Here is a 15,569-nt window from a genome sequence, read left to right on the forward strand (position 1 = left end):
CTTCTGTATATCTGCAGTGTTATGACTTACTCCATATGCTCTTGTTTACACCATCCAGGGTTGTAACACAGACACACGCTTGTCAGTTTTTTGTTGCAGGGCTTTCACACTGTAGTAAATGAGTTAAGTGAGGAATAAACCTCTGTCTGTTTCTGTGCCTCCAGATTCCTCTCAGGTCCCCGAGAAGTGGCCCCAGGATGGTGAGATAAAGATCCAGGACCTGTGTGTGCGCTACGATCCCATGCTCAAACCAGTTCTCAAACACGTCAATGCGTACATCAAACCGGGCCAGAAGGTAATTAACATGATGCTGCAAAGAGAGCGGAGCCGGCTGGCGAGAACTATCAAGTAGTGTAAGAGTTTATTATCCAGACCTAGTTGAATGACTTGTTATTCCTGAGACTAAACATGAAGATAATAACACCCAGAGTACTTTAATGTAATTTTAGAGGAACTACGACAACTAACTGCATGGTAGACAGATCAAACACTGCATCTGAGATAAATACAGTAAACGAGTTTTAATCAGTCAAAACTGAGCTGCTTTGTCTTCAGTCCAGCTGCATCATATCCCTCCAGCAGCCCTCTGGAGATTTGTCTGTTGCTGTTATGTAACTTTTGGAGCTGAAGTTGCAGATTTATGCCTTTTATGGAGCAGCTATGTTATACAGGAGCTGGTAATTCACACACTGTTGAAAGGAACAATGAGGCTCACGCTGCGCTGCAGTTAAAGGTAGAAACATGGAGGGCCAGATATATCGCATGTAAAACTCTAGCTTTTATTTTTGCTGAATCGGGGCATGGGTGATTTTACCCCATGATATTGCAAGCAGAAATTGTTCCTTTAATTTTAATTATTAATTTATAGTAAGTAAAGCTAAATTTAAGTTGAGATTAACAGGCAACAAAGAAAGGGATCCCAAAAGATACTGGTCTCTCTTTTTTTTTTTTTTTTTAAATCACCCTCGTTCTCCAGTCCTTCACCACACTTCCATCATAACCAACAGTGGAAGTTAGCCACCATAATATATGTAATTCCATGATTGCATTTCTGTTTTTTAACACTTAATTTCTTGTTGTGTTTTCAAGAATGTATAAACATAAAATATAAAAACAGTGTCAGCAATATCAAAGAAATTAACATCAGCAGAGCCACAGTACTTTTATGAACTATGTACACATTCATTCACACACCTGCATGCTTATCTTATCAGACTTATCAAACATATGTGTGTTACTACACCTGCTCATATATCAAGCAAACATTTACATAACATAACATAAGCAGCTATTGTTGTCTGATGGTGTATGGGTGTTTCACATCAGAACAGGCTTTCATTTAGTTGCTGTCATTTCCTTTTCTGTTGTTTATTTTTTTTATTTTTTAGAAACATGTCTTCTTTAACTCTAAAAAAAATACTAATAGTTTCTTCAAAATATAATTATCATGGACAGTTTCGAGCCACTACTGTGGATTTGGGATATTTATACTCAGCCACTATCTGGTGATGGTTTCTTTCTTGCTTCGATTAAGATGGATTAAGAAGGTGACCAAGATGCATCACTGGCAAGTACAGTGATGTAAAAAAGTCTGTCCCCTTCCTGATTTCTTTTTTTTTTTTTTTTTTTTTTTTTTGCATGTTTTTCACAGTTAAATGTTTCAGATCATCAAACAAATTTAAATATTAGTCAAGGACAACACAAGTAAACACAAAATGCAGTTTTTAAATACAGTTTTTTATTATTAAGGGAGGAAAAAGAAAATCTACATAGCCCTGAAAAAAGTGAAAAAGTGATTGCCCCCCTTTGTTAAAACATAACTGGTTTATCACACCTGAACTGGACCAAGACCTTTGGGAAAAATACTCTGTGGACTGAAGAGATAAAAGTCGAACTTTTTGGAAGGTGTGTGTCCCATTACTCTGCATTTCAGAAAAGAACATCATACTAACATTAACATATGGTGGTGGTAGTATGATGGTCTGGGGCTGTTTTGCTGCTTCGGGTCCTGGAAGACTTGCTGTGATAAAAGGAACCATGAATTCTGCTGTCTACCAAGCAATCCTGAGGGAGAATGTCTGGCCATCTGTTGAAACAAACATGGGTTCTGCAGCAGGACAAAGATAAAAAAAACACCAGCAAGTCCACCTCTAAACTGCTGAAGAAAAACAAAATTAAGACTTTGGAGTGGCCTGGTCAAAGTCCTGAGCTGAATCCTATTGAGATGCTGTGGCATGACCTTAAAAAGGCGGTTCGTGCTTGAAAATTCTTCCACAGCGCTGTAAAAGACTCATTGCAAGTTATCGCAAACACTTGATTACAGTTGTTGCTGCTGAGGGGGGCCCAACCAGTTTAGAGGGTAATCACTTTTTCACACATTAACATGTAGGTCAAATCCTGTGGTCAAATCATGCTTTTTTTCAGCTAAGGCGATTGGAAAAAATGAAGCCAATTCATCAATAAAAAATTTAGAAACAGTGATTCGTGCTTTTATAACTTCCTGACTTGACTACTGTAATGCTTCCTGTTTGGGATCAGTCAGGCCTCCCTCACTCGCCTACAGCAGTGCAAAATGTTGCAGCCACGTTTTTAACAGAGGGCACAATAATCCAGTTTGACATCGCTGCTGGCCTCTAGTTAAAGTTTGATTTTATTTTTAAATTCTTTACTTGTTTTTAAGTATTTTAATGGCACTGACTGATTTTACTTATCAGAACTGCTGTGTCCACATCAACCATCTCGCTTTCTCAGGTCGGCTGACCAGAAGCTTTTATATGTTCCAAAGGCTCGAACTAAACTCGGAGGTGACAGAACGCTTTCAGCTCCAACACTCTGGAATAATTTACCAACACATATCATACAGGCTTCTTCACCCACTGTTTTAAATCTCATTTAAAAACAAACTTTTACTCCTCGGCCTACAACCCGGATGAGACGTTTACTTTGATTTTATTCATGTGGATTTTTATTTTATTTGTTTCCTGGAATCCTTTTTTTATTGGTATTTTATCTTGTGTTCTTTTGCTATATTTTATCCCTTGCCTGTCTTATCTTTTAATTTCTTATATTTTTTTTTACTGTGCATCACTTTGGTCGTCATTGTGGTTGTTTTAAAAGTGCTTTATAAATAAAGTGGCATGGTATTTTTTATGATGTTTACATTTGGCCAGTACGGTTTTATCTTAGTACAGTTCGAGATAATGTGTGAGTGATTGACTTTGAGGCTCCCACACAATCTCCAGCAGAGCCTGTTGCCTCCTTTTTATTTTTGATGTTAGAAAAAAAAGTTAAATTTTTCCAGAAGAAGAATAATGAGCTGGTGAATGTGTACTATATCTCACCCATGTGGTACCAGTCTTTCTGTCTTTTATTTGAATATTTAACTCTTATTTCCCATTTTTCTTAATTTAATTAAAAAATTTAATGAACTTTTACTTCCATAAGTAAAAAAGTACAATATGGAGCATCTCAACCATCTAAAACATGATTACAATTTGTATAGCTGCAGCCTAGATTGTCTAGGTCTTTGACAACTGTGGATTTAGTCTTAATGTGGACTTTTCTTTGAATTCACAGTTATATGTCTCAATAAAACTGTACAGCAGCACTTGGTTATCATCCACACACAGCATGTAGCTGCCACCCGGTTATCACACAGGTGTCTTTTGTCTCACAGCAGTGTCGAATGAGCTGAAGCTTATTGATTGCCTCCCTTCCTGCAGGTGGGAATCTGCGGTCGCACAGGCAGCGGGAAGTCTTCTCTGTCGCTGGCCTTCTTCAATATGGTGGATATTTTTGAAGGTGGGTCTGTGTCCCGTCGCACTGTTAACACAAACAGAAGGAGACCACTTTGTTCTTTCCACTTCTTTCATCTCCGTTTCGGCTTTGGTTTCTATTTCTGCCATCTCTCTCATCTTTATTTGTCTTGACGATTTTCACTTGTTCATTATGTTTATGTCCAATTAAAGGGAGCGATTCTGATGATAGTCTCCAGCCTGTTTGAAGGATTTCCATCAGGGCTCGTTATCCTGAGTTTGATTTTAGCCAAAAAAAACACAAAAAAAACAAACTTGTTTTTAAGCAGTTGTGTTCACTCCCGGCCATTTCCTGATCTCATTACAAGATTAAGATGTGATTAGAAATATATTGCTGTTAGACAAGAGAAAGATTAAAGCCTCTGAAACAATTTATTAGGTCATGGCATGTCAGTAAGGGTTATGTCATGTAAGGGCTACACTGGTGGTGCATTCAAATACCATTGGAAAATGGGAATTTCTAACTTGTAATTAGCTGAAGGTGAAGATAATGAAAAAAAAATGTTGGATAACTTTCAGAAATGACTTAACTTTCATTTAAGCTTTATTCATTTAGATAGTCCCATTGAGACATGCAGTCTCATTCAGTATAAGAGTTGATGCTCAACATGTTCTTTTCCATAACATACCCAGGGCTCTAAATCAACTTTTCCCAAAGTGGGGGTCGCCAGCTCATTGTGAAAAAATATAGCCTACATTTATTAAATGTTAATGCACGTTAACTCTTAAATTACTGCATTAATTTTTTAACGTATCAATGCATAAACACCAACGTTATTACTCATGCCATAATAAAAATTCAGAATTTGGCATTATCTCAATGAGAGAAGCTGATTTTGAGCATGTAGGTGCTTTGCCACAGTGGTGAACCAGATTCACCAAAAACTACTTCTCTAATATAATAGTAGGGGAAACGCTGAATTTATTCAATATTAAAGTGTCATTTATTTTGTTTGTTTTTTTCTTTTTGTTACTTTTTTCCCTGATGTTTTTCCCTTTATTAGTTTTTTTTTAAAGTAATGAGTAAATTCCGGTGTTAAGGGGTTAAACAAGGTATAGGACAACACATTAAGAATAATAAAATTTGATGTGAATAAAAGATTTTAATTAGGCAGATGCAGGCGAGAGTTTTTGCTTGGTTTTTTTTGTGGTGATAAACTTAAAGAGCTACTAATCAGAATTTGGATTACTACAACGCTGGCTAATGAGATTTCAGTATCTCATCTGCCATTAGCCTTTTAATGGCTCCATTCACACTGCAGCTCAATTCAGATTATTTTGATCACATGTGACTCATTTCATATTGTTTAATGACATCTGAACGGCGCAAATTCAATTTTTAAAAAAAATCTGACCCAGGCCAATTTCATACATGGTCCTAGATCAGATACGTATCCAGTCTGTGTGGAAGCGACCTCAGTCTGAACGGTCACGACGCATTTCATCCGACTTTGACATCACAGATGTCAGACAAACATCACAATTCTGCTGTTTCACGATGTTTGCTGTGTTGTTGTCTTTCCCTTTTTATTATTGTAAATGAAAACAACGACAAAACAACACCATCACTTTAAATATGTGAACGAATCAAGACAAGTAATGCAATGAAGGGAGGAACGGGTTTGTTAACATGCGGGTCGGATTGCGTTTTATATCCTACACCGTCGGGTCAGGTCCAGATTTCACTGGAAGATATCCGTAAGTCGGCTTTGGTAATCATCCTAACAGGTTTGGGTGGGTAAAGTTGGACACTTGCAGACGAACTCAGCTGCATTGTCTGTACATGCCTCTGTACAGAAGTAGGAGCCAATGCTCCACAAAAGGCCATTGTTAACATTTATGCTCTCTTTTTCTCAGTCTCCTTCTTTCATTCATCAATTGGGCATAACTTTTCAGTTCAGAGTGGGCAAGTACTTCCAAATTGGCGTGGAGCATCCATTACATCCATAAATACCACGCACAATGTGAGGTTGTGTTATCCTCTGTACATGCGTGTCACTTCAGGTTCACGCTTCAGTGGGATGATGGTCGCGTTGAAACGACAATGTGAACGACCTTTAAAAAAAAATTTATTAAAAAAATTGGATTTGAGCATTAAGACCTGCAGTGTGAATGTAGCCAATGACACGACATGCTAAAGTAAGCATGCAGCCAATGGATGTTTGATTTAAAGTGGAATAGTGTTCATCGAAAATGTGATTTGTTTCATTTATCACCTGTTAAACTGGTCTGCAACACAACCAAAAAACAGTCATTTATTTAAATATATTTACTATAAATTAGTATTCTAAATTTCTGCAGCATTTTTGGTTAAAAAGGTCTTGTGATGCAGCAGCGAAGAAAAATTTAGTTCAAACTAAACACTAAAGGGAAATAAATCCCACAGTCGTCCTGTGAAACACGAGCAGTGTCGTTTGTAAACATCCCTCATCCTCACTGTATTACAGCGGTGTGTGTTTATGTTGGAGAAACTGTCTCATTTTGCTTTTCAGCTCATTGTAAACACTCCTGCAGGTCTCTGTGTGAGAAACCAAAGGTTTTTTTCTTCTTCATGTGTGTCTCTTTATTTCAAAGACAACCTGAAGTAGACTCTTGTGTCAGAGCATTAAAATAAGCACATAACAAAAGACTTGACCCCTTCACTTGTAGCCATTTCCAGCCTCTGGGTCATATTTCTTCAAGGCAGCGGTGATAAAGTCTTAGAGCTGTCTGTTTGGTTTACTCTACTTTGATAGCAGGTTGTAATCATATTGTTCTGTTTTCACTCTGAACCATGATGGCTGCTCCCAGACAGATTATTCAGACACAGATGAGATTGCACCGTCACTTTTTCCATGCACACACACAGCTGTGCAGTCATTTCATTTAGGTGTGAATTAAGGCCATTGTGTTAGCAGCATGGCCTTATAAAGCAGTGAAGTAAAACTAGAACAGCAGCGGCTCTGCCTAGTCTTCATTTCCCTGAAATCATACTGTAGCTTCACCTTTAGCTAGACAAAAACATTAATTCAGCATGCTGCAATGCATGTAAAGAAATCAGTTTTAAAAGTGGGAATAAAATACTGTTTATATTATAAGTTTATGTAACTGTCTTATAAAGCACCCGAGTAAAACCGAGGGAAGGGGTTTGCAGAGAGTCAAGTTGGTGAAAAATGCTCTTTTATCACAAACCAGCTGCAACATCATGAAACTATTTAAACACATTTTAAAGCTCACGTCCAGCCTCCAGTTAAGATGTACCATCTACAACAAGAAGGCCTAACTTTCCAGTGCAGAAAAGTAGCTGTGGTCTATTTAAGGTGTTCAGTAATTCAGTGTTTGCTCATTGAGCCCTCGTACATGCACACCAAAAATCTGATCATTACCTGATTTCTGGAGTTATCAGATAACTCAGGTGGTCATGTAAACAGCATAGTCTGATCAGATAGTGGTTGTCGGATTATGACAAGTCGGATTGACAGGTAGATTTCTCCACATGTCTTCATCCATGTAGACCCGTATATCTGATTTATTTTGTCTTTTTACATCTGCACATATGTAAAAAAAAAAAAAATCTGTTGTTTCATACTTTTCACGTCTTTTGTTAAATCATTGAAACAAAGCAGTCACAACATGAACGGACCACAAAGGAAAGGCAAGATTGCGTGCAGCAGCAAGAAGTTGGAGTATAAAGAAAGAAAAAATAAATCTGTAGACTATTTAGCAGCTTATTACCTCTCACATTAGCAGCTAACGCTTAGTCTCGGATGTCGCCATTTTCAACAAAGACCAGATGTTTTGAAAATAACAGGAAATGACATCACCATGCTTGTATGAACTCCAAAACTTATCTAATAACAAACTGATGAATGTAGACATGGATTTTTTTTAAATTTCATATTTCAGAAGTGTATATACAATTATCTGATTATTCCCAGTAATTGGATTTTGATGGTCATGTAAACAGGCTCAGTGTTGAAGTTTGTGTAAAGTATGAGGAGTTTGCAGTTGGTGGCGACATTTGGCTGTAGAAGACGATGAAGAGGCAGAAACTAAAGATGAGGAGAAATTTCATTTTGTGGGTGAAATCATGGATTCTCAAGCTACGCTCCATAGCCAGTCAGACAATTTAGCATGCTAAATCAGCTAAAACTAGATGTTAACAAGGTCTGACTTTTAACAAACACAAGTCTAATTGTTTTAGACTTTACAGTATTTTAGTTATCTGACTAAGAGCCGTCTTTGACTTTAAATGCTAAATAGGCCACATCTGAAGTTAGACCAACACTCTGTCTGGACACACTTTAATAAATTATTCAAGAAAGTTAAAAACGGAGTCAGCCAGGAAAATAAACAAAGGGAAACCTTCATTTTAAAGCTGATAAAAAAGTCTATGGCTGTAGAAAAACTGAAGCTGTAATCTAAAAACTAAAGTAAAGTAGGATAAATCTGATAGAGAGGCTGGACCAAGTGAAGAGAAAAAAACAGGTACCACAAATTATTGACACAGATCTGGTTAAAATGCAAAGATCAAAGAAAAACTTATAATGACAGACGGAGAAACACAAGACTAAATACAGCAGGTAATTAAAAACAAGCTGGGAAACTCAAAGGCAGAGTAGAGACAAATACTAGGCGTAGAAAAGGCGAGTCACACCAGGAAAGTGATAATTAAGATTAAACAGGAAACATTAGGAATAAACAGAACTCAATGAACCAAACAAAAGATGAAAAACCTTTTAACTGCAGCAGCAGGAAACACAAACATAGAGAAGACAGCTGATAAGTCTGATAACTGTGAAGCTTAAACAATTTAACACTGTTTAGGAATAGTCAGTGTTATAAATCAGATATGTTGTGTTTATTTCCAGGGAAGATCCTCATCGATGGGATCGACATCTGCAAACTTCCTCTGCAGACTCTCAGGTCCCGACTCTCCATCATCCTCCAGGATCCAGTGTTATTTAGTGGGTCAATAAGGTAAACAAAAACACGCATAAAGCTTCTGAATATCCTTTCTGATAATCCCAGGAGACGTTACATAAAGCTTAAAAAATCGCTGCTCACAACTTCCGGTTTGTGTTTTTATATTTATGTTACTTGTCATAGCACTGGCTCCAAAATTGTAAATTATTTGAGGGGAAAACTTGCATTATAATAAACAGTTGTGGATTTAATTTAGCCTTGTCTGAATCTTAGAGTCATTCAAGTAAAGTAAAGAGAGAGACAAGAAAACAAAAATAACCAGTTCTTTCTTCAGTGTGAAAACCACAACTTATATTTTGACATCACTGCTGGAGAGAAAAATCCTGAGCTTTTACTTCATTTTAGATGTTTCATGCTGTCACTCTCACTGAGGATGCAGAATTCTTCTTTCAAAGGAGAATACAAGAAGGTACAGAAGCTCCGTATCACACAGATGGAGTGACAAAGCAGCATGTTTATCTTCATTTAACCAGGAAAAAAAACACTCATTAATATTCGAAATCTTTCACAAGAGTACCTGACCAAGACAGCAGCAGCACAGGACAAATTCCAACTATTTACAACACACCAAAAACATACACATATTAAACAAAGCACACACGTAAAACATGGACTAAAACACTTTCAAAGCTAATAGGTACCAGTAGATTTAAAACAAGGCAACTACCCTGATTTACCATGAATTTAAGTTATCTTTAAAAGCATGTAGCAAGAACAGCTCCTTCAATTTCAGGTCATTCCAGGCAGCATGAGCAGCATTTTTACCTGCTCTGTTCCGATCTTAGGAACAGGTCGTGTGGTCGGAGATTATACCTACTGAAGTTATTCCATGATAAGTATATTTGAATAAATGAGGGAAGCAGGCCTAGAGAACACTTATAAACTAGAAGAAAAAAACTGTGCTTCTGTCTTCTTGTGAACACTTCAGACCAACCAACACGAGCATATAAAAAACAGTGGTGGGTAGAGCTTTACACCATGGTATAAAGTTTGCACCATAAACTGTATCAAGGGCACGCAAGCATTTAGAGAGGCATTCATATAAAATACATCATTATAGTCTAGCACCAGCATAAAAGTAACCACCACAAAGCCTCAAATGAAAGATAGGATTTAATTCTAAACTACGAACCAGGTTTTAACATAAGCTGCTTTACCAGTTGCTGTATATGTGACATAAAGATGAGAATGTTGTCTATTTCAATATGGGATGTAAAGAAGTGGTTCATTATCTAGATTTCTTGCCAACAAATTCTCTAACTTTGTATTCTTAGCTTGACTGTTTAGCTTCACCTCTTGCGCCTACACCCTCCACTACCGGGAGATAAAGGGTTAACATCTCGTTTCCAGGTGTAGATGTAACTGTAATCATGTGTGGTATCTACAGAAAGTCCAGAATTTCAGCTACCAGCTCAGTAAAACCATTTCTATGACCACAAAACACAGTTAAGACAACAAACAATTAAAAGACCAGGTACGAAACGTGTTAACATGTGCAGCTTAACACATTAACAGGGTTAACTTATTATGATGTAAAGAAGAACGATGGAAAAGTTCAGCCGGGTGGTTCTATGAATGAACTTGAGAATAAACACAGCATTAATGGAGCAACCCATGGCAGTGATTACAGGAAGGTTCTGTGGTTTTGACTCAATTTGAGAACATCTATTTGGCTTTAGTTGCATTCATATCTAGTTTTAAATCATAAAAAGGACTGTATTATGTTTAAAGCCCTTTGCAACTGAAAGAGAGCCAGGATAGGTGTATGGTGACTGTCTACCATTTCTAACAGCTCCTCATAGATCTGAATCCAGTGAAGCACAGATAGAAAGTTTGTGAAGCTGAAAACTGCTTTCTGTTTGTGCAGAAATAATCTGATGCAGTCAGATCAGTGTGGAGCAAAATCTTGAGAATTATTCCCAACATTTTGTGAACTCCATGAGAGCAGAAGAATGGGGTTATAATAAAGTGCTTTGTGGGTGTCATCTTCAACAATTTCATAGTTAAAAAAACTTTTCCAATAAAACAAATTGTACTGGTCGTCAGATGAATAGTTTTGGAGATGATTTGTGCTTTTCCCTGACTAGAGATGACATTTAAAAAGACTGAATCAACCGCATAGATGTGTTCTAGTTTTTCAGAAACATGGATGCGAGTTTATCTCCTGCCCTGAATCACAATAAACAGTCATATCTGATGATAAAAATTAAACTGAGGCACCATTTAGAAAAGATGAATAGATGTGTCCTCATCCTGGAAGATGCTTTTCACATGACACCGCAGAGGCCCAGCTGTTGGTTGAGCAGTTAAAAACACAGTGGGAACTCTGGCTCGGAGCTAATCTGACTTTTGTCACGGACATCACATACAGTGGAGGTCAGTAGAGAGATGAAGGACCCCACGTCTTCTCCTTCCTCCATCACACAGTCACAACCTCTGTGTTTGTGTTACCAGATAATAACACTGACTCTGTGTTTGTTATAAAAGACAAAGAGCATGTGCTGTTTATTTGGACGGATATGCGGGTTGAGATAATTGTGTGGGAAGGTTAGCGAATGTGTGTGTGTGTGTCCTTTCTTCAGCATTTGTTTACACGAATGTAAGCCTGAGGTGAATGGTCGACCCTAACTGCTTCACACTGTTTCCTTAGATGTTGCTTTATATTCACAGTTCAGCTCGGCAGAAAAACAACCCCAATGCAGGTCATTTTTTAAATCTCTAGTTTATAGTTTGAACTAAAGGTTTAATTGTTTTTTGATAAAATTAAAGAGAAAAAAACTTTAATCTTCTATTGTATATTTTTCTCTTTTTAAAAAAAAAAAGCCAAGCAAAGGATCTGCGACTTCTGGCTTCTTTTATATATTAATCTGTGTTTCTAAACTTTCTCCATCTTAACAAAGATGAATCAAATCTCTTAGCTCATTTTTTAATTTTTAATTATTAGAAGCCTGTTCATATTTTTATTCATCCTGTTTAAATATTGTATTTATCTGTACTTAGAGCATCCAAGAAATTTTTATAGCTTACATAAAATAATAGCTGCAGTCAAGGATCTCTGGGTCAATGACTTTTTATTTTTTTAAATCATATTTAATGTACACATAAAAGTATCAACAACTTCTTTAAACTCATAGGAAAGGATGTCCTCTTAAGATGGATGAAGGTTAGCAACCATGAACTTCATATTTTAATTGTGACAAGGTAATGGTGTGCATGAAGAAAACACAGCTCTGCTATGACGTAGCAGTCAGACAAACCACTCTGAGTAACATTAGCTAACAGATGCTGCTGTAAATTTTCCAACACTTACAAGAATATAACAAAACTTGAGCTGGTCATTTACTGCTGGTGTACTACATAAGACATAAAACAGATCCTGATGACCAATGATCAGCTGGTGGGCTATATGTCACATTACATATTATTTATTAAAAAGTTAAACTTCACTTCAATGAGCCAAATGAGTTCTGGAGAGAAAAGGAATAAATCCAGGCAGAAATTAAAGAGGAATTTTCAAACTAGGAATGAAGATGTATTTATTTAGCTGGACAAATTAGCGTACAATCACAAATCATAGTATCCAGCTCAGAGTATGGAGTTCTCAAACCTCCATCATTTACAAACAAAATCACCTAATTTCAACAGCAAAAACTTCAGGAGCCTGAAGTTCACCACAAACAAAATCAAAGCTCATCTTTTACAACACAGAAAAATAAACCTGATTAGTTTTCCAGTTTAAATATTAAAAAATGAATATGCTCCTCCATAAGTATGACGACAGGAAAGAAAATGTGTACAGTACTGAATAATTAAATGTGTCATTAATTTATTAAAAATGGAAATAAACACATCAAATAAATAAATTTATCAATAACTATCTGAATGTGTCATTAATATTTTAATTAAATGCATAATGAATCAAATATACAATCAACTGAATGTCAGTAGTTAACAAAAAATTTAAAAGAAATTAATAATTTATTAACTAATTTAATGTTTTTTTAATTATTTAAATAACCTAAATTGATGTAAAAAATGTATTACTTTTGCTATTTAATTATTTCATGTTTCCTGAGCTACAGTGTATTATGAATTAATTTAAACAGTCAGTGCAGCTCATTGACAGATCTGATTGGTTACGCTGCTTCACAAGTCACTATGAAATACTGACTCATTAAGTGGCAGTTTCTGTGTATACACATTAGTTCACATGATTTAAAAAGAAAAAACAGATGAAGAATAATGTTTTTGTTTTTTTTTAGCAGTAGCTTTAACTTCAGACTAAAGTAATCAAAGCCACGGTTACCGCGCTTGTTGTTAGCTCCGCCCACCACGTTTCACGGCTAAAGGCTGTGACACTGTTACACTCTCGGTGGGAAGCGAGAACTTTATTCTTGTTCGTATGGCCTCGAGAACAAAAACAAACTCTTGCTTTTTCGTGGATGTAACAAGCTTTAAGCTGACATGGAAATTTAATTCATGATGCACTGCAGCATGGGGACCAAGAAATAATTAAGTAAATGGTGAAAAAGACATGTTTTTGCATCAAATTAAATATTCAAATTAAATGAAAGATATAGTTAATAATTTATGTATTTCCACAATTTCCACTTTTTATAGTTAATAACACATTTAATAAACTATTCAATACTGTAATAATGTATTTCATTGTGCCAACATCATTAAAATGTGTTTGTCTTCTTTTCCTTTTATGGATCAGGATCTAACCACTGATTATTAGAACAACAAAAAGCTGGAGTTAGTCCACAGCCAACCGTAAATTGTGTTGAAGATGGTGACCTTTTAAATGCGACTCTGTTGTTGCAAACAGATGAAGTTAAATTAAATAATTCTGTTTCAGATTTAATCTGGATCCAGAGAAAAAGTGCACGGATGATCGTCTGTGGGAGGCGCTAGAGATCGCACAGCTGAAGAATATGGTGAAAGCACTGCCTGGAGGACTCGGTACTCAAATAAATTACATTAACTTTATATAAAAATTTGTTTTGTTGCAGAAAAAATCATTTTAACGCTCTTCAGGATGTTTTGATCATAAAAAAAACCAATAATTTTATGTTGTGTTTGGTGCTTGTTTGTTCAGATGCTGTTGTGACGGAGGGTGGGGAGAACTTCAGTGTTGGGCAGAGGCAGCTCTTCTGTTTAGCCAGAGCTTTCGTCAGAAAGAGCAGCATCCTCATCATGGACGAAGCCACAGCATCTATAGACATGGCCACGGTTCGTGTTACATCATCTGGTGTACAATTATCAGTCCAGCTTCGAAGCCATCTCAGCGGTTTCTTCTCATTGGGATTGTTTCCATATATTTTCATTCAATTTTCTTCTATTTCATTCAATGTTACCGCAACTTTTTCCAGTAATAATTTCAACTTTATAATAATTAATCATTTCAGCTCAAGGGCATGAGTAGAGCTGAATATTTGTGCTATCTTTGTTAAATTTATTCGACTTTGAGTTCATTTTTAGCAATTTTTTTTTACAGTGTAGAAACTGTTATTTGGTCAGTGATAAGTCACAATGTACATCAGCTGATATGTTGTTGGTTTTCTCCTGCATCACCACCTAAACCATTTGTTTCTGCTTGCTTCTCTGCAGGAGAACATCTTACAGAAGGTCGTGATGACGGCGTTTGCAGACAGGACAGTTGTCACAATTGCAGTAAGTCATTCGTCAGTTGATCTGATAGATGCACACATGTGGCTGTGTTGCTTTAAAACCTGTGTGCATCTATCATTATTTATTACCCATATGCATTTTATCCTGCCTCTTTTCCCTTTTCAAACTAATGGTGTTTCCCTGCAGTAAAGAACACGCTGGTTTATTGTTTTTAATGTAAAGTCAGTCCTCTTTACCACTTCTTTCACTTATTTGCTTTCCTTTTTCTACCTCTTGTGTCTTTGTTTATGTCCTGTCTTTGGCTCCATGTGTCTTTTATCCACCATTTTCCTCAAACTTTCTCTGTTTTCTTTTCCTCTCATGTATTTCATTTTATTTGATCCCATTCTTTCAACTCCATCTATCCCGTATTCATTTCTGTGCTGTCCTCTGTGTCCCTTCGTCCTGCTGCCAGCATCGAGTGTCCTCTATCTTGGACGCTGAGCAGGTGCTGGTCTTCTCCTCAGGGATCTTGGTGGAAAGTGACTCGGGTCCCAACCTTCTAGCACAAGAGGAGAGCCTCTTCAGTGTGCTAGTGCGGACTCACAAGTAGACCTGGATCAGCTCAGACCACTCTGACTTCAACTGTCCTCTATTTTTTTTTTTTTTTTTTTTTTTTTACCCAATTTGTCTTTTTGTTTGTTTGTTTGTTTTTTTCCGGCTGAGTCAAAGCTGGAGTCTGAGTCTGGGTCTGCTGAAGCCTTATTGCCACTGAAAGCTGGTTGGTACTAAATAATATCCTGCATGCTCTTTTATTAACACTTTACATACGTGCAGTTGAATTTGTCTGCAGTGTTGTAACATTGCTATCACTGTGTTTTACATCTAAAACAGCATGTAGTGCTCTCATGATTTCATTACAAATATTGTTATACCACGTGTTTAGATCACTTGTGGAATTTTCTTTACTTGTATTTTGGAGAATCCAAGGTTAAGAACCAGTTGAATTATTTCTCCTTTCTTTTGCCTTTAAAAGTAAGACTTGTGTTTTCCTTATTACTAATTAACTCTTAATGTTTATTATGGTGATGATGCTTTAACCCTTAGAGCATGGTTCTTCATCTCCAGTCCTTGAAGGCTACTGTCCTGCAGGTTTTAGATGTTTCCCTGCTTGCA

The 15,569-nt window shown here is 36.6% G+C and overlaps 1 protein-coding gene across 3 annotated transcripts in view; it reads left to right on the forward strand.

The window, feature by feature from the left end:
• Positions 1-15,569, forward strand: part of abcc9 (ATP-binding cassette, sub-family C (CFTR/MRP), member 9) — a 98,136-nt gene that overhangs the window by 75,419 nt on the left and 7,148 nt on the right. For all 3 annotated transcript variants that reach the window (XM_041977455.1, XM_041977456.1, XM_041977457.1), the window contains 6 exons: positions 165-295; positions 3,723-3,801; positions 8,666-8,774; positions 13,642-13,745; positions 13,882-14,015; positions 14,394-14,456. In XM_041977455.1, the coding sequence (XP_041833389.1) occupies positions 165-295; positions 3,723-3,801; positions 8,666-8,774; positions 13,642-13,745; positions 13,882-14,015; positions 14,394-14,456 (620 nt within the window). The remainder of the gene's footprint in view (positions 1-164; positions 296-3,722; positions 3,802-8,665; positions 8,775-13,641; positions 13,746-13,881; positions 14,016-14,393; positions 14,457-15,569) is intronic.

Source organism: Melanotaenia boesemani, chromosome 23, assembly GCF_017639745.1.
Source record: "Melanotaenia boesemani isolate fMelBoe1 chromosome 23, fMelBoe1.pri, whole genome shotgun sequence".
In the NCBI taxonomy this organism is placed as follows: Eukaryota; Metazoa; Chordata; class Actinopteri; order Atheriniformes; family Melanotaeniidae; genus Melanotaenia; species Melanotaenia boesemani.